This window comes from Liolophura sinensis, chromosome 12 (assembly GCF_032854445.1).
Source record: "Liolophura sinensis isolate JHLJ2023 chromosome 12, CUHK_Ljap_v2, whole genome shotgun sequence".
In the NCBI taxonomy this organism is placed as follows: domain Eukaryota; kingdom Metazoa; phylum Mollusca; class Polyplacophora; order Chitonida; family Chitonidae; genus Liolophura; species Liolophura sinensis.
The window spans coordinates 13,222,380-13,242,578 of NC_088306.1; the positions used below are offsets into that span (position 1 = coordinate 13,222,380).

Consider the following 20,199-nt stretch of genomic DNA (forward strand, 5'->3'; position numbering starts at 1 on the left):
CCAGCAGATAATATCTGCATGAAGCATATTTTGTACATGTAAATGGATCTTATCTTGTAGAGGTTTACACATAAATCTTGCAATGTAGATTTATGAATCTTGTCCTGGAGAGGTTTGTATGAGATCTGCCCTCTCAGGGGTTTATATGTGAATCTGGCCACTCAGGGGTTTATATGTGAATCTGGCCACTAAGGGGTTCATATGTGAAACTGGCCAATCAGGGGTTTATATGTGAATCTGGCCAGTCAGGGGTTTATATGTGAATCTGGCCAGTCAGGGGTTTATATGTGAATCTGGCCACTCAGGGGTTTATATGTGAATCTGGCCACTCAGGGGTTCATATGTGAATCTGGCCAATCAGGGGTTTATATGTGAATCTGGCCAGCCAGGGGTTTATATGTGAATCTGGCCACTCAGGAGTTTTAACAGTACAAGAATCTTGCTGCCACATATGCAGAGGGTGAGACATGACTCTTTGCTATGCAAAGGTTAACGAATAAATAAAGTTAAAATTAAACAGCACATTACACATCACATTATAGATCCTGCTCACACAATAGCCCCCTCATGCAGAACTAATGTGATCAATTCCACTGCCAGCTGGTGGATCAAATTTATTTATTTATTTATGTGATTGGTGATTTAAGCTGTGAATATTTCCCTTATTCGGGCAGAGCCTGGGAGAAACCCACAGCCATGCACAGGTTGCTGGCAGACCTTCCCATATACAGCCTAAGAGGAAGCCAGTATGAGCTGGACTTAAAATCACAGTGACCGCATTGTTGGGAGGCTCCTGGGTCTTTGCGCCCTCTGGCATAGAATATGTAGATTTCCAGGTATGAGTGTGGTTTCTTTAGTGTGACTGTGGCTATGGATGTCTTCACCTGAAAAATAGGTCATGACCAGACATAACAGTCTGGTCACACTTGTGCTCACATACTATAGCCTGAAGTGGTCATGGATGTGTTCACGTAACACCTTGGTGGTCATGGATTTGTTTACATACATGTAGGGTTCTGGTCATGGATGTGTTTACATACATGTAGGGTTCTGGTCATGGATGTGTTCACATTACAGCTTGGTCATGGATATTGTCACATAATAGCCTGATCATGGATGTGTTCACGTAACGGCTTGGTCATGGATGTGTTCACATTACAGCTTGGTCATGGATATTGTCACATAATAGCCTGATCATGGATGTGTTCACGTAACGGCTTGGTCATGGATGTGTTCACATTACAGCTTGACCATGGATATTGTCACATAATAGCCTGATCATGTATGTGTTCACATAACGGCTTGGTCATTGATGTGTTCACATTACAGTCTGGCCGTGGACATGTTCATATAAGTCTGGTCATGAATATGTTTACATAACAGTCTAGTCGTGAATGTGTTCACATTACAAGCTGGTCATGAATGTGTTCACTTAGCAGTCTGGTCATGGATGTGTTCACATAACAGCCTGGCTGTGGATATGTTCACATAACAGTCTGGTCGTGGATGTGTTCACATAACAGTGTGGTGGTCTTGGATGTGATCATTTAAGAACACATTGCATGTGGAAATATTTTACTTGTGCAGGCGTCTCTCTTTGATATTGCAAGCCTGTCAGCACTAATATTGCATGCTAAAGGCGTTCTCACTAGGTGTATTGGAATTTTTTTGAAAGATTTTCAAGAGAGTGGGAAAAAACTTTATTTTTCAATTTAAATATCATATTGCTTGATATAAGAAATGGAGCAATACTAGCAAAATAGTATTGGTCTTAACAGGAAGGTTTGAATTGAAACTGAATGGTATATAGAGAGGATATTACGTCCTTGACAGAAAAATGTTTTTTTTTTTTTTTTTTTTTACGAAAGCATATGGTGAGGGCAGTATGTTGTTTAACTCCGCTACTGACCTATCCGATACCTATTTTCAATGCTCTGGCCTTGTCTTCCACCCAAGAACCGGACCATACTCATACATGAATGAATGATATATTCCTGACTACGGTGTTAAACCTCTATCAGATAAATAAAGTGCAATAGGAGATACTTTTGTGGAGATAAATCTCTATATTCTCTTCCCTTGGCTGTTCCATGGTTTACACCCATCATCTTTTATCTCGCATGGTCAGCTTTTGGCCCAGAATAATTGGCACAGAGACATAAAGCCTGTTGCTTGTGATCTTCTGGGAGTTAAGCAACATGAACTGTCATTGAGAATCACCAACAAGCCCAATTCAATTTAGCAAGCGACACAAGATCTGACGATCAGGCCAGAAAAATCAATGGCTTGTCTATAAATTAGACACCAAGAACAACTCAGAAATTGTTTTTTAAGCCTCAGCGGGCAAGGTATCCAACATAATGTGGCATTTATAAGTAAGGAGTGTGAATCAGAAGAGAAACGTTCTGTGTTATGTTTGACAAAAAAACTTTCACCCAGACAAACATTTTTTCTCCTGGGAACTGTCATGAACTTTGACTTATGGAAACCTGTTTTTGCCAACAACTTTTATTGCACATAACAACAGGACATAAAAAAATCGCAAAAGACAGATATCAATCAACCTAAGTGTGTCTACATGTAAATTTATAAAGCAAGTTCACCTTTCTCTGTGTATCGATTTGGAAGCCATATGTCAACATATTTTAGTACTGTAAGCAGGGACCAAGGAACAGTGGAAACTGTAGGGGCTGGGGTGTAAGTGACGGATGTTGATGAATTGTTAACCATGTTATTCTACAGACATGTTCACGTACAAGAGTGGTGGAGTTTTCACATGCTACAAACAGGGCCCGACTGGAACGAGGCACAGTTATTACGACCATGCAATGTTCAGTAGAGCCTTCAAGCACAGATTTATCACATTTTACACATGGTTAACAGCTAGGCAGAAATTTCGTTTCATCTTGAAAATTTCACAGAATATGAATTTTATTGAAAAAATTGAAATGCACACTTACCTTTGTACATGCATCAAGTTACAGATTGAAAGTTATTAAAATGCTTACAGTTATTTTTCCAGTGGAGCTTGTCTATATTTGCCTGAGTATATGGACTTAACACTTAACACTGCTATACATGTGTAGATGAGTGGTTTGAGTGGTTTTGTGTTGCCACACCACATTGACTGATAACCGTACCACATTGACTGATAACCACACCACGTTGACTGATAACCCACACCACATTGACTGATAACTGTACCACATTGACTGATAACCGCACCACATTGACTGATAACCGCACCACATTGATTGATAACCACACTGCATTGACTGATAACCATACTGCATTGATTGATAACCACACTGCATTGACTGATAACCGCACCACATTGACTGATAACCGCACCACATTGATTGATAACCACACTGCATTGTCTGATAACCACACCGCATTGACTGATAAGCACACCGCATTGACTGATAAGCACACCACATTGACTGATAACCACACCGCATTGATTGATAACCGCACCACATTGACTGATAACCACACCGCATTGATTGATAACCACACCGCATTGTCTGATAACCACACCACATTGACTGATAACCACACCGCATTGATTGATAACCACACCTCATTGTCTGATAACCACACCGCATAAAATGTCAAAAAAATTGTTTTTTTTTTGTCAGCTTGTTTAACATGTAGAATACAACACTCAACTGACATAATTCATCCAAGCTACCAGCTGTGTTTTATGCAGAAACCCAGTTGATTTTTAAATTTTCTTACAGCTTTTAACAGAATGCAAGAAGAAAAAGAGTTATTGGCTAAAAGAGTTATTTAGCAAATATCCTGGGCTTTCTCATTAATCAGTCAACAGAACTAAAATTCATGAAGTACATGTTTAGTGTTCTTTAAAACAGAGTTTGAATTTGTCATAAAGGATATCCAGTTAAGCCATGAAGATGCATGCATTTATAAGTATTTTTCTTTTGAGGTGAGATATAGAGACAAATTACCAGTTGAATTCACTTGTCCTTTGAGCTCATTTCCATGTCAGTCAATACTATATGGTTTGCATTATTGTGGAACACATCCCTATTTTATGCAGCCTCATATGTTTGCACGAGAGGGGTTATTGCAGATTGTAAAAAGCTGTGTAATGTTTTAGCATTTTTGTCCTTCCCTGGCTCATTCACTGTGAAGATCTGTGGCCAAGTGAAGTTGTTAACCTAAATTAACTCACCTAAGAAAGAGCATTTATATAGTTTAATAATTACGGGTCATATACTTCTGAGCTGAAATTTATGTATATATTTTTCGTGTAGAATCTAAAATCTCAATGCACTTTCTAAGATCAGTAGGTCTCTCCGAATCAGCTCAGTCAGCTCAGAATCAGTTCAGAAAATGTGGCTGAACTCACTGAGAACTGAGGCTTACAGATGCACATGTACCTGTATTATGTATTTATTTATTTATTTGACTCAAGAATTCTCAAGTTTTATGAGTGAAGGACACTAGTGTGCTTAGGCTAAACTACCCTCCTTTGGGCAGTTACTGATGAATTTTTTGTGCCATACATGTATGCATGTCAAGTAAGTATACACACTGTATTGGTGGAAGACAGGTGATCTGCGCTGACTGTGCAAATGACCACATAAGTGTTGGAGGCTTATATCTTCATCAAGGCAGTGAGAGCTGCGGAAACCACAAATTGCGAGGGATTGAAAGGCAAGCACATTAACCTCTCTGCCATGTCCCACTCTCATGAACAGTCACTCATTCTTACAGTTACATGCAGGTGTACTAGCACACTGCACCATGAGCTACAAGTATGCATGCATGTTTCTTCATGATAAGAAGTTGTTGTTCATGTTTTTAGGCAGTGATTCAGTTGGATGAGAAACTTCCATGCTTAACATCAGTAAAGTGGATTTACAGTAGGAAGAACAATTAAGGACAGGATGAAAATCAGGATATAGGATTTTTTGGGCTGAATGGATAAAAACATAGATTTCTATTTCTCAGAAACTTTCATCTGGGGGTTAATCAATGTTGAAAAGTGTGATTGTAATAAACGAGCGTTTTTTCTGCGCGGGTGAAAGTGCCGTGAAAATAGCTTGTGAAGGAGAATCGATGAGTGTGGAAATAGCATGATATTCCTCCTGATATATTGATCTTTGTACTGTAACACCTCATCATAAAGCAAAATCCCATGCCTCGCACATTAATCTGATGCGGCCGCAACAAAGAGGCTGTATGGTTGCAGAGAGAGGCTATCCATGTGTAACGGAGGAGGGACAGTCCTGGCCGCCGATACGTAATCATCTCTCTCAATCATGTGGAAAATGACAGTGAGGCGGCCCATCTTCGTGTAGAAAGTTATTTGTGTGTCGGCACGACCTCGTAGGGACATGGTCTCCTGAATCACTGAGTACAAACATATTATTACCCTGTTTACCTCTGAGTTATGAGCTGAAAATGTTGTGAGCGCTTTACCGCTTGCAGATGGCATTATAAACCATTGCTGTGGTGTGCACTGATGGTGTTTGCATATAGAACAACCCAGACATGATTGTGAGTTGGGGGAGTAGGAAGGAGGGGTGAAAGCTGTGAAATTGGAGAAATCCTTCCCAGTGAATTGGATAAGTCTCTTTATACCTGCTGGGTAGGATTGCAGATAAAAAAAGAAAATGAATGAAGATGTGAACAATGAAGCTGCCAAAAAATTGATTTCCAACCAGAAAAATTTACGATGCCAAACTGGCAAAGTAGCTTTAAGTGAAGAAATACTGACTAATAAAAATTAGGGCGTGAGATGCCAACGGTAATGGGATAATTAAAACCATGACATTTTGTCATGGCAATCCAACAAAATACCAGAGTAATTCAGGGTGCCATTTGCTGATGTCCTACTTAGATTACTGTGGTGAAGTCCCCCTGAGAATTGAGGCAACCAGCAGAAAATAATGGAGCTATATTTTATTGGATAATATTATTTTGTGCATGGCCGTGTCATTCCTAAATCACGATATATCATTCGATAATGTTTTTTTCGTCTATCTGTGGCCGAAAAATGTATCCTTCCATTCATCTTTTCACAGAAGGCATCATTCATACAGTTTATCCTATCTTGAAAAAGAACGATGAAAAAAAAAACCCGTTCGCAACAGAACAGGTCCGTGTGATGGAAACATTAGAGTTTTGAAAAATCGTAATATTATTCACATTTGAATAATTGTCAGACAAAAGTTTTTATGAAATTATGTTTACAGATTTTGTAGTTCAAAGAATATAATGAGATTAGTGTAAAAGGCTGTTTTAATATTGCCCATATTTCACACTCAGTGTAAAATGCGTTGTTTTGATATGTTATTGTGTGTCCCATTTTATGAAACATACATGTACAGTCATTGCCTATTTGGATTGTGAAATCCCTGCCATACTTAGTGTGCTCAAGGAGACCCAGATTACAGAGTAAGACTACAGTGTTTTCTGCAGTAACACAGTCTTGGGTGTTTGTGTACTGCGGTATGTATACAAATGTATTTATGAGCACAAACATACATACACTGTAAAGTACTACAGATTAGAACAGTGGCTCAGTTACATCATTTTGATCTCCAATGTCAAAGTCAAGAAGATTTACTTTTTGCTGATCACCCAACTGATTTGGGTTTATATTCATGTGTAAAAGTACATGTACATGTATATAAGCATACATGATCATGTACATGTATATAAGCATACATGATCATGTAGAGGTATATAAGCATACATGATCAAGTAGATGCATATAAGCATACATGATCATGTAGATGTATATAAGCATACATGATCATGTAGATGTATATAAGCATACATGATCATGTAGATGCATATAAGCATACATGATCATGTAGATGTATATAAGCATACATGATCATGTAGAGGTATATAAGCATACATGATCATGTAGATTTATATAAGCATACATGATCATGTAGATGTATATAAGCATACATGATCATGTAGATTTATATAAGCATACATGATCATGCACATGTATATAATTTGATTTGATTTGATTGGTGTTTTTACGGTGTACTCAAGAATATTTCACTTATACGACAGCGTTCAGCATTATGGTGGGGGAAAACCCACGACCATCGGCAGGTTGCTTGCTAACCTTCCCACGTACGGCCGGAGAGGAAGCCAGCATGAGCTGGACTTGAACTCACAGCGACTGCATTGGTGAGAGACTCCTGGATCATTACGCTGCGCTAGCGCGCTAACCAACTGAGCCACGGAGGCCCCACATGTATATTAGCATACATGATCATGTACATGTGAACAGGGGTATAAGTAAACAAAAATGATTGCAGCTTACATGTGCATTGAGCTATAACTGGAATGTGTTTACATACATAAGCTGCAATCATTTTTGTTTACTTATATCCCCGTTCACATGTACATGATCATGTATGCTAATATACATGTGGGGCCTCTGTGGCTCAGTTGGTTAACGCGCTAGCGCAGCATAATGACCTGGGAGCCTCTCACCAACGTGGTCACTGTGAGTTCAAGTCCAGCTCATGTTGGCTTCCCCTCTACATGGGGAAGGTCTGGCAGCAACCTGCGGATGGTCGTGGGTTTACCCAGGCCCCTGCCCGGTTTCCTCGCACCATAATGCTGGCCGCCGTCGTATAAGTGAAATATTCTTGAATATGGCTTAAAACACCAATTAAATAAATTAATAATTCATTAACACTAGACTCAAGATGTTAAATGATTATAGAACAGTGTTTTGCATCTTGATGAGCTGGGTTCTTAACATATAATTATTGTCCATGTATATGTAATGTGGAAAAACTTGACAAACTCAGCTGACTTGATTTAGTTATAACTATATAAAGTTTCAGTGTATCTTGATGGATTTTCAAAGCAGTTTGATCATTGTATATATATTAGCTTGTTTAATTTTTACTTTTCCTGCTATTTTAGAGCCTAAATATATTTATGCATGGAGCAAGTTAATTTTATAAAATTATACATAACATAGTGAGGAATTTTGGGTAACACCACCTTATTATGTCATTTGGGCATACAGGCATAGTAAGGTAGAGTCCCCAGCCATTTGTGTTGGTATTTGAATAGCTGCTGTTTGTGTATCTGGCCGTTTGTAGAAGTTAGAATCCCTGTCACCCTCAGCACACACTGTCATGTTGGATATGTAGGCCATTTCATTGATGAAGGGAACTCAGTTACTTGTAGCTCTGATTGGGTGAGTGGCTGTTATATTCTTTTGCACTCACATCGTACATAATTAAATGGATCGAGCTACATGTATTGGTGCATTTCGCTTTTCTGTATTTTACTCAGAACTGAAACTGAACATAAAGGGTAATGATACATGTAACCAGTGCAATCACAGTAAGACTGAATAAACCATATTTACCCCAGTTCACCAGCAGTGGCCTTCTGTCCCAGCTCCGCTTTGCCAGTAAGACAGAACACTCGCGCACAGCCGGTCCCTGACCGATATGAGAGTTCGTGTTCATCACTTCTCAGGCAGTAGTGTTCAGCAAGGCCAGTCAACCAAGCGTAAATCACACCCTAAATGTGACTGGGGAAGACCATATCGCTGTATCGATAGTTAAGAAGCCTGAGGCTGTTATTCTTTGCTGTTTGGCTGTTTGCCGTCATCTGTCATAAGAAATCCCTGAAAAGGGCTGAGTTTAAAGTTGTCCAATATCTTGTTGTCCTCAGTCTGTGGAAGCTGCGGTGCCCCCAAACCCGTGGAAAGTATGGCAGATTGTGGTGCCGGTAGTGCTGTGTGGACTCTGTGGCCTGGTGCTGGCATTATGTCTGGTGAAGTGTGTTAGACAAAGACGTGCTCGCTGCCAGATGCGACCCTCCCACCCTACACTTGGTGAGTACTGCAGCCATTCTCTTTATTTCTTGTATCCTATGTGGACTGTAGTAGCTGTTCGTCTGCAATGTTTGTGCAAGGCTCTTGTCATCTATAAGGAACTGTAGTGATAGAAATCTTTTTTTTATTTTTCTATTTCTTGTTGCTTTTCGTTGCTCTCTTTTCTCCAGTTTGTGTGGGCATGTTGATTATGACAACCTCTGGGCTAAAGCTGGTATAAGTTACTTACTTTACTTACATGAAGGAACTCCTTCATATTGGGAATCATGGTAACTAAGGCTGTGCCAAGGATGACTTTGACACGTTGTGATGTACAGGTATTAAAACATGTATCACGTTGAAACAGTTTTTGCTTGAACTTACAGAATTTTACATTCAGGTCACTCATAATATCTACAGGTACATGTAGCTATTTCGAAGCTTACATGTAGCCAAGGCTTTGACAAGCATATAAATGGTGGTCATTATGAATTACTGCTGTTCACGTGTATGTTGACCATTACAAGGCTTTGGTTACTGTTGACACAGTGTCTACAACCTAAGTATATATACCAGTCGTTTCAATGTTTGACTCCCATTTTTCCTCAGTTGACCATACACAGTTGTACATGTAAATGTGAGAGAAGATTTTAGGATTGCACCTGGTCTATCAATCCATATGTCCGTTGGCCCGTTGGTCACAATGTCAAGACAAATTTTTGCAAACTTTCACTTTATCAAAGCAGTTGATCGTATTTAATTAAAACTTCGAACTTTTGTGTGCAGGTTTCATGGTGTGATACAGATCAATTTCAAGTTTCTGATGGTCTGTACACATACATACTGAATGTGTATCTGTACACATACATACTGAATGTGTATCTGTACACATACATACTGAATGTATATCTGTACACATACATACTGAATGTGTATCTGTACACATACATACTGAATGTATATCTGTACACATACATACTGAATGTGTATCTGTACACATACATACTGAATGTATATCTGTACACATACATACTGAATGTATATCTGTACACATACATACTGAATGTATATCTGTACACATACATACTGAATGTATATCTGTACACATACATACTGAATGTGTATCTGTACACATACATACTGAATGTATATCTGTACACATACATACTGAATGTATATCTGTACACATACATACTGAATGTATATCTGTACACATATATACTGAATGTGTATCTCTACACATACATACTGAATGTGTATCTGTACACATACATACTGAATGTGTATCTGTACACATACATACTGAGTGTGTATCTGTACACATACACACTGAATGTAACAATATAACCCTTGAAGACATTGATACAGGTATGTGCACACAAAATATGTATGAAGACTGTAAATGGGCTGGAAATGTTTATTGAAAAGCATAATCTGTATTCACACATAAATCTGTAATTTTTCCCTGAGGAAAACGACAGCTCAAAATGGCAGTCTTGAAGAAATTGAGAAGGTTTTTTTGCTTTTTAACACACATTTCTTCTCCACCACACATAGAGGAACTGTTTGATTCCAGTGATTTATCTGGAACGGATGTGGTTCGGAAGGGTGTAATATCAGAGCAAGATGGGTGTACCACCGGTGTATGATGGGCCAAGTGATTTATCTGGAACGGATGTGGTTCGGAAGGGCGTAATATCAGAGCAAGATGGGTGTACCACTGTTGTATGATGGGCCAAGAATCCTCCCATCATCCACATAGGGTTTTACGACATACTACCTGCATAAACTCGTCTAATTTAATTAAAACAAATGCTACGTTGTTCGACACCTACCTTGTTTGTACACTCAGATTGAAAAAAAAAACATTCAAAAAGGAAAGGTACCCGGAGTGGTTATTAACTCTCACATAATCATGATAATATGCAGATCAAGTTTTGACTGTTTCTGCAATTATTAAATAAATGCAAACCCATTACCTACAATACATGATTTCGTTTAGTGGAAAATTTTCTTTGGAAGTCATTTTAAGGGCTAAATACATGTATAGTGTGTAGTTATATCAGAACTTATACATGTACATGCTAATTTAAGCGCTATGAATGGCTAATTTATAATACAAGCATAGCTTTTGGAGATAACTTATCACAGGTCATCTAGGAATTTGGGTACAATTCTATATTTCCATCAACACTATAATAAACTTTGTAGAGAAATGGGAAAGCAAAACTCGGATCACATGAATTCGGATATCTCAGGTTTTTACTGCCTTGAATGAGTGAGTTAGGTGAATGATAGACCATTATTAATACTTTTTTTTTTACATAAATTTGCCTTTCAAGGAGAGCAAGCTTAAGGTAAATCTTGCCATAGTTACAGCTAATGAGTAGGCAAATGCAGATGATCTGAATGAGACCACATGTACCGGCCAATCAAGATGGCGCCGACATCACGCATATGGGCCACACATCATGGCTATATGATCCATAGAAGAAAATGGACAAATAATGGCCTCTTTCTCAAAGTGACTAATTCGTTAATATAAATACTAGCTGATAAATATGGTATCATATTGTGATGTAGTGATTAAGCAGTGACATAAGTTGGTGACTGTAAAATGTGAGGAGGCAACTGTAAAATGTGAGGAGGCAACTGTAAAATGTGAGGAGGGGACTGTAAAATGTGATGAGGCGACTGAGGTGGGAGGTGGTTACTGTAAAATGTGAGGTGGTGCCAAAAAAATGTGAGGAGGTGACTGTAAAATGTGAGATGGTGACCATAAAATGTGAGGTGATGACCCTAAAATGTGAGGTGGTGACTGTAAAATGTGAAGTTTGTGACTGTAAAATGTGGAGTAGTGCCTAAAAATGTAAGGTAGTGACTAAATTGTAAGGTGGCGACCATAAAATGTGGGGGAGGCGACTGTAAAATATTAGGTGGTGAGTGTAAAATGTGAAATGGTGACTATAAAATATTAGGTGACTAAAATTTGAGGATTCAACTATAAACTGTGAAATTGTGAACAAGTAGTTATTACTAAATGTGATGTGCTGATTATTGCATTATTAAAGGAAATCCCTAACAACTTTAGTTTCACACTAAATGTTCCCTTGACACAATATTTATTCCATGGTAGTCTGTAAACTGCACTTAAAATTATATTATGTAACCTAGTTCCATTTAAAAAAAGAACATTAAAGTTGGACCTTCTGCCTATCTTGTCGACTGGGGAGCCCTGACCTGGTGACGTCATGCCGGTAAGACCTGCCTGGATTATGTATTGAAAGACCCTGCAAAGCATTGCCAAATCCATGCATTAGGCCTACCCACTGTGAGCTTTTTACGGAAGTCATCGTATGATTTAATCTGTAATTATCCATATGTGTACACCTGTTAATTAGCACCCTGGAAATCAAATAATAACAAAAAAGTTTCACAACAAATATGTTGGGAGTCACCGGAGTTGTAACCTGGAAAAGCGCATACAGCATAGCGACTGTGCGATACAATTTCTCTCACGTAGTGGCTTATATTTACATTGTAGATGACGCAAACGTGCTTCCGTCTTGTTCATCAGTTGACACGAATTAGACATGTATGACACTATGGTAGCACCCGAGGATAATTTCTCATGGTTTCGCAATCCACGTATAAATTTTTATAGACAAGTCAACTGATACTGGCAATACAAGGATCCATGCAGTCGGGACAGCGGATTGTGAGTTGTGAGTGACGAGAACAGTTTGTCGCTTGACACCCGGTAAATTTAACAATCAAACCTAATCATTTATGTTTGAAAAAAGTATTACCAGCAAAAATAAAGAGGGCTTGAATTATAATGAATGCAACAATGCGATTGGTAACTCAAAGAAATGCCAATTTAAATTCTATCTGGGTTCTCCTTAAGGGGTTGTTTAAGGATTTAAATGCCAATTAAATTTTATCTGGGTTCTCCTTATGGGCTTCAGTGTATGAAATGCTAGCAGCTCTCTACAGTTTTACAGTTCCGAGCCTGTGGTTTCAAACAAACAAGTTTATCTGAACAACTTCTGGTCTCCCGAACTGCTTTTTTTTTCATTTGGTTTTGTTGGGAGATATAAGCTCATCCTTCTGCCTTTTCTTTTAGTAGCAAGTCTCATAAAACTACGATTGAAGTTTTTTTTTGATGAAATCTGGAAAATATTTTCTCAGTCTGCGGCATTTTTGGGCCATGTGTGTAACTTTACAGTATCCTGCCTTAATGTTTCATTGGACTCGCAAGCCACACTTGGACATGGAATAATGTCTGTAGCTGTAAAAGTTAGCTGTAAAAGTATAGCAATTGTCTCTGGTGGTCTGTCTAGTAAACATTGAGCTGCATCGCATGTCAGCAGCGAATCACCAAATTCTACCGTTTTGCGTCTGCTTTAGAAGTTTTAATGATCAGAATCGATTCAGATAACTTCAAACCATCTAACCGGCCCGGATAGCACAGTTGGTAGAGCGTCCGCTTCGGGACCGGTAGATCCAGGATCAATCCTTGGTCGAGTCACACCTAAGACTTTAAAAGAGGAAGTTGTAACTTCCTTGCTTGGCGTTCAGCATGAAGGGGATAGTGCAACGACTGGTTGACCCGTATCAGTATAATGGCTCGGGCGGGGCGGCTTACTTGCCTTCGGTAAGTCGTCTCAGTGATGCAGCACTAAATAAAAGAGCGGTGGAAATCCGTCCTGCAACAAGGAGGCACATTACACGTGCATGCACCCTAATGATTCCTTCGTCGTCATATGACTGAAAAATTGTTGAGTACGACGTTAAACCCCAAGCACTCACTCGCACTCACTCAAACGATCTATGTGAAGGCCAAGCACTGGGGTTCTACTTTAACATGACGTACATATATTTATGAATTGCCAATTCTGAGCTGATTTTGTGTTTACTACATGTAAGTATTTGTGCATATTTAAAGGCAAATAATGGTAATGAAATATTATTTTTGGCGCCGGAAACTGATCTTGTGACATTTTAACTCAAGGATTTCATTCTAAACAACCCTCATAACACCTTGCTAAGATTGGACTTGGACGTAACGTGGACGTAATTTTAGGTCAAGCTAATACATAAAGTATCCAGTGCAGGAACATTAACAAAGTGACAATTTTTTTGGAATTTATCCGCTCATTGTGGCTATAATTAACGGAATCAAGTCATAGGCAGTGTTGTCAAAAATATTAGGTAACTATTTTTGATCACATTCACTATAACATGAGCGTCTGAAGAATTGTCATAAAAAGTCATTTAGAGTAGACGAATGATGAGAAAATTGAGAATCTGAACCTTTGTGAACTTGAGAAGTGCTTAATGGAAGGAGGTGTAATTTGTGCGTCTGGCAAAGAGTTAGACACATGATCAGTAAATCGATTTTAATGAAATGATGCCTAACATTTTTTCACCATTCACATGACACAGTGGAACGTTTTTTACCTTTGCCAACAAAAGAGTTCCAACTCGAAACTTCCCTATTCTCACAGTGTTGAGCTGTGTTGTAAACTTTTAGTTGCGAAATATGTTCGTAATTATGAAGGAGTTCTAGAATGTAAACGTGACGTCATATTTGACATTTAAGTTTGACTTACCTTTGGCTCACAAAAATTCCATCCAATAATCAGTTGTTGCTAACTGCTGGTAGGTGCATACTTCTAACTGTGTCCTGTATAAAAAATGAAAGCTGTTATTGTAAGGTGATAGGTGTGTTGCTTCGGGGAGCTTTACAGGATACAGGTTAAAGCTCTAGGGCACAGGTAAGCTGCAGGCACAGATACATTGTATTCATGTCTGTCCACAAATTTCTACTGCAGTACAGAGCTGCGTGTATGTGAAGTCATCTAAAACAGCCTCTGTGTATGTTTTAACTTTTAATTTTATGCATAAACAAATTTAATTAAATGTTACGGAACATTCAGAATAAATGGGATGAACTAATATGTCCCAAAACTTTCATTAATACTGATGAGTAAATGCCCAGGTGCTCTTTTTGACAGAGCTTAATACCTGCACACAGGTTAATGAGTTGAAATATGAGTACACATCATTTGTCTTTGTTTTTCTGTTAATCATTCAGCAATTGTCAGTTCAGAGCCCTGCTTATAGTGATTATGTGATGTGAGCTGACAACTTAGACATGTCAGAGATTAACATTTTGAAAAGTAAAGATAGCTGTACTCCGCACTCTCAGCCTCTTAAAAAAACACACACACATTTCAAACCTGGGGCAGAAATGTTTGGAGAAGATCAAGCCTGCTCTACAAAGGCATCAAAAGTTCTAACGGATTACATGGATGCATACTTGTATGTGGGTTTGTCTCAATGTCTAGAATGACTTAGTAAACTTTTTAATTTTCTTTCATAATTTAAGCATATTTGATTTCACCCATTAGTATGGTATCTGCCTTAATTGTTGTGGTCAGGCAATCATATTTATTTATTTATTTAGTTGAGTTTTACACTGTACTCAAGTATATTTCACTTACATGAGGGCAACCAGAATTGTGGTGGAAGGAAACTGGGCAGAGACCAGATTAACCCCCGACCGTCTGGCGGGCCTTTCCACATATGACAGAAGAAGAAGCCAGCATGAGCTGGATTTGAACTCTTAGCGGACACATTGGTGATTGGCTTCTGTGTGATTGTGGGGCGGTATAGCATGCTAACAGCTATAGGCAAAGCAGGCCTCTATTCTCTAAGGTGTTTTCACCGATCTTTGTACATAGCCAGTTGTTGAAATACTTTGTGTTGTAGTTGCATTGTGTATTGTGCATAAATTATATGTACTGTAGATTTAATTATTTATAGCCATCTCTAGTTAGAAGAAACAGGTGTTTTATATGTCTTATGTGTACCAGGTACGTACAGGTGTAGATTTTGGTCACGCGTATGGTTCCGGAATGTTTGTAGTCCTATATAAAGCTCTGCAGACACAGTGACATATTTTATTCAGTTGACCTGCATCCACTTAGGTATTTCACACCTGAAAAATGACTACATTCTGTGTCAGAGGTGTAGAGGTTGTGTGGCAGATCTGATAAGCACCACACATATTCTAGATTCCCCACCCCCTCCCTCCCTCCTCACATAAAAAAAAACAAAACAGAAAAAGCAGACGGTAATGCATGTCATGAGCCTGTAAACCTACATGTTGACTAGTAATACCTACAGTAGCATTCTCATTTGCGATTGACGGCTTGAAAGCTGTAAAACTACAGGCAGTTTTACTTAATCCTTGTTAATTGTTCTGTATGTCTTCCTTATCCCCATGGTATTTAATTTTAGCCAACGTGAAAACTTTCACCATCACTTTTATACTTATTACATATGTTTTTACTGTCTTGTGACTGGTTTTTAGGAATGAGGCAGTACATAATGTTGTTTATATATATATTCACGTACATCTTCGTACAGGTATAGGTATGAATGTATCGTATGAACTATACATTCATACTATGTGAAATAACACACCGCTCATGTGGTCAGGGAATCTATTCATTCTTATCAGAGCATGTCAACTCAGGTGTTACAATCGCCTCCTTAAGCGATAACATCAGATAATTACCAGGTACAAATAACGATAATATTCATTCACATACAAAGTGGGTGTCAAAAATGCTCAGTCCATGTTAGGACAGTGTGGTATGTTTTTCACCAACACCCTCATAGAAAAATTTTTAATCAGTTTTCATAGTGAGAATGTGATGCACTTACAGAGCGTAGTTCTGTGTGAGGGTGCAGTATGTGTGTACAGGTGTGCATAGTAACACTACCTTTTCATCTATTCTTTAAATTGTTTGTGCACATCCATGAAAAATGTTGTTTTGAACAAAGATGTGCTTTATTATAAAGGATCATTCTTAACTGTCTGTGTAGGTTTTTTTTTTTTGCTGTACCTGCATACAAAGCTGATAAAGGAAAATGTAACAGGATGGAACAATCAGTGTGCATCCGCTCTACCTTCAAGCCGCCCTTAAGTTTAGTGGTATGAGACTGAAAACGTGGAGATCACAGGATCAAATCCTCAGCTGGTACTTAAGTCTAGTTTTTGTCACAGAAAGCTGTTTTTGCCAATGATATTTGTACATAGGTGCAAAATCTGTAGGTGATCACATGTGCAATATTATAGTCTTTGACATTTTTAAAACATATATCAAACCATGAGCATTAACCGTTTCACTCTAGAATCCTGAAAAATGAAGGGTGTAACTGAAATTAATGCATGTAAAGCCAAGTTTAAATTTTGTGGCGATATAGTTTTTTTTATGATTGGATGATAGAATGATGATATAAAAACAAAATTGAACAAAGAATAAAAGATGTTTCCATGTTTTTGCTTTTTTGGGGGAGATGGAGGGAGGAGGGGGAGAAATATTTTATCTTTGGTTGAATTTAGCTTAGTATGGGAAAACTCATGACAGTATCATCTTCTGCCAAAATCTATTTTGACAGTCTTCTATATTGAGCTTCTGTCAGGTTGGAACGTTCAGTGACAGCTGTGGCCACACAACAGTGATGTAAGAAACCTTCAGTGGCCTTTTTACATTGATGTGTCAGTCAAGATTTTATTCTGAAATGACATTGTCATTATTGGTCATAAGCTCTGAAATTCAGCAAACTACACAAGGGAGTAATTAATATGGTAGTAAGAAATCCGTGTACACAACACATTTTTTTGGCCAACACTTCATCTTGTGGGTTTGCAGCCACTTCTTAGAATCAAAACAATCTTGTGATATATCGAATGGAGTGATCATGATACGAGCGGAATTTCATTTCTACATTCACTGTATTTGCAAAATGTACACATATAATGAAAGAAACACATTTTGATGTGTACTAGCAGATCACATGTACATGCCCTTGGATTCTTTTAGAATCAGAAATTTGGGTTATATATATATAGTGTGTACAGTACATACACTTACTTGTATACAAGGGTGTATCTATAGACCTGAGAACATGGCACATACATTTACATGTATAGAAGGCAGTTCTATGTGTACAGGACGGTGTATCTATAGGCCTGAGAACATGGCACATACATTTACATGTATACAAGGCAGTTCTATGTGTACAGGAGGGTGTATCTATAGGCCTGAGAACATGGCACATACATTTACATGTATACAAGGCAGTTCTATGTGTACAGGACGGTGTATCTATAGACCTAAGAACATGGCACATACATTTACATGTATAGAAGGCAGTTCTGTGTGTACAGGAGGGTGTATCTATAGGCCTGAGAACATGGTACAGACATTTACATGTATAGAGGACAGTTCTATGTGTACAGGAGGGTGTATCTATAGGCCTGAGAACATGGTACAGACATTTACATGTATAGAAGGCAGTTCTGTGTGTACAGGAGGGTGTATCTATAGGCCTGAGAACATGGTACAGACATTTACATGTATAGAGGACAGTTCTATGTGTACAGGAGGGTGTATCTATAGGCCTGAGAACATGGTACATACATTTACATGTATACAAGGCAGTTCTATGTGTACAGGAGGGTGTATCTATAGGCCTGAGTACATGGCACATACATTTACATGTATAGTGGACAGTTCTATGTGTACAGGAGGGTGTATCTTTAGACCTTAGAACATGGCACATACATTTACAGTTAAACGCTCACAGGAATTTCAATGTGGCAGTTGATTGGAAGAATTGTAAAAATTACAGGATTCCTCATGTATGACAGTATTAAACAGATCTATGTTGATTAATTGCACCGGAACAGTCCATTATTTCATAGGTACAGATTGTGACAAGTAGTTAAATCTGCATGAAGCTACATGTTTAGAAGATCAACACATCAGTCATGCTACATATTTGTGTATTTGGATACATTTAGATGTATACGCCAGTACTGTAGAAGTTTTTTTCAGGCTATGGGAAACTCAGATTCCACAGGACAGGGACTGAAGTTTTCCTCAACCTTTCTCAAATGTCTTGAGATGAAATAAAGCAACTGGTTTGTCAGGATTACTGCTAGAAGTGTAATACTAGTTGGAGTTAAGTTCACACAGTTTTCAATTAATGTAGTCTTTGACACTTGACTCTGGGTGCTGGGGTGCTAATCTACAACTGTGATTAGGTTTTTGTCCCCCTTCTTTCAGGCCAACAAATGTCGATGAGGACATGTCAATCCCATATATAAAACCGCAGGAATTTCTTTTTTGGCGTGGTTATGGGATAATATCATTTAGTTGAGCTTATGACAGACAGTCAGTCCTTTGGGATAAAATGCCATTATAACTGGCTCATTTACAGGAGACCATTTGACAAGGATATGTGGAAAAGTTGAATACAATCAGTCACAGTACATGAACATGCTATGAAAGAAAAACCAGTATTTTTATACACCGTGAAAATAATGCACCTGTACCTCTGTATACATTCTTTCAAAGAATTTTAAATTCTCTGTTTTGCAGTATTGCCATTTTTGGGTATTCTAAACTTCTGGTCACTTTATGTGATTTGTCATGTGGAAATACAACAGTGCTTAATGTTTTTACCAGGTTTTTGCCTTTTTGTCAAAAAAAAATTAGTAACATTGTAATGGCATTCCTGTGCTTAGAATACTGCATGGACAGCATAAATCTTTTTGGGTCCCTAATCAAATAAAATCATGTTATGTTATAAAGACTTGATGAAAATGTTCAAAAAAACAGAAGATGAATTGCTGTTGTTTAATATTCGTGCAAGCATATCTAAATCTTAATTCACAAATGTACTTTTTACTTGCTTCTTACAGACATAATAAATTCAGACCTTCTCATCGAAATCGTGTTTTGCATTGCAATTTCAAATCGTTTTGATGATACATGGTATTTTCATTTCTCGAATGACAATGTGACTAGTTTGATTTTCTTTAATTGATCCAAAAACAGCAAATTGAATCATTCCAAAAGCACTTCCCCTGAACATACAGAGCTGTTAATCGATCAAACTATTTTATAAGCCAGTCAGAAAAACCTCGTACATTTGTAAACAGCCATACCCTGCATGTGGCCATTCTTGCTATTACAGTGTGTTACTACAATGTGTCATTATTAAAAGGGGGTTATCCATGTAGTTAGAAATGATTTGCTTTTGTTTTAATAGTAACATGTTATCTAATAACCGAATGTTGAATTTGCATATACAGCATCTACATGTAGCAGTATTCAGATTTTATGCTTTTACGCAAAATGAGATACAGTCCAGGGAGAAAATAATAATTTGATATCTTTGTTAATTTTTTGCTTCATTGCTATACACGTAGTAAATATTAACTGTTATTGTTGAAACAATGGAAACACGCAAGGAAGATGTCTTTTATACAG

The 20,199-nt window shown here is 38.0% G+C and overlaps 1 protein-coding gene across 1 annotated transcript in view; it reads left to right on the plus strand.

Moving 5' to 3' along the window:
• LOC135479715 (uncharacterized) overlaps positions 1–20,199 on the plus strand; it is a 204,841-nt gene that overhangs the window by 61,398 nt on the left and 123,244 nt on the right. The window contains exon 3 of the mRNA XM_064759618.1: positions 8,701–8,863. Within this exon, the coding sequence (XP_064615688.1) occupies positions 8,701–8,863 (163 nt within the window). The remainder of the gene's footprint in view (positions 1–8,700; positions 8,864–20,199) is intronic.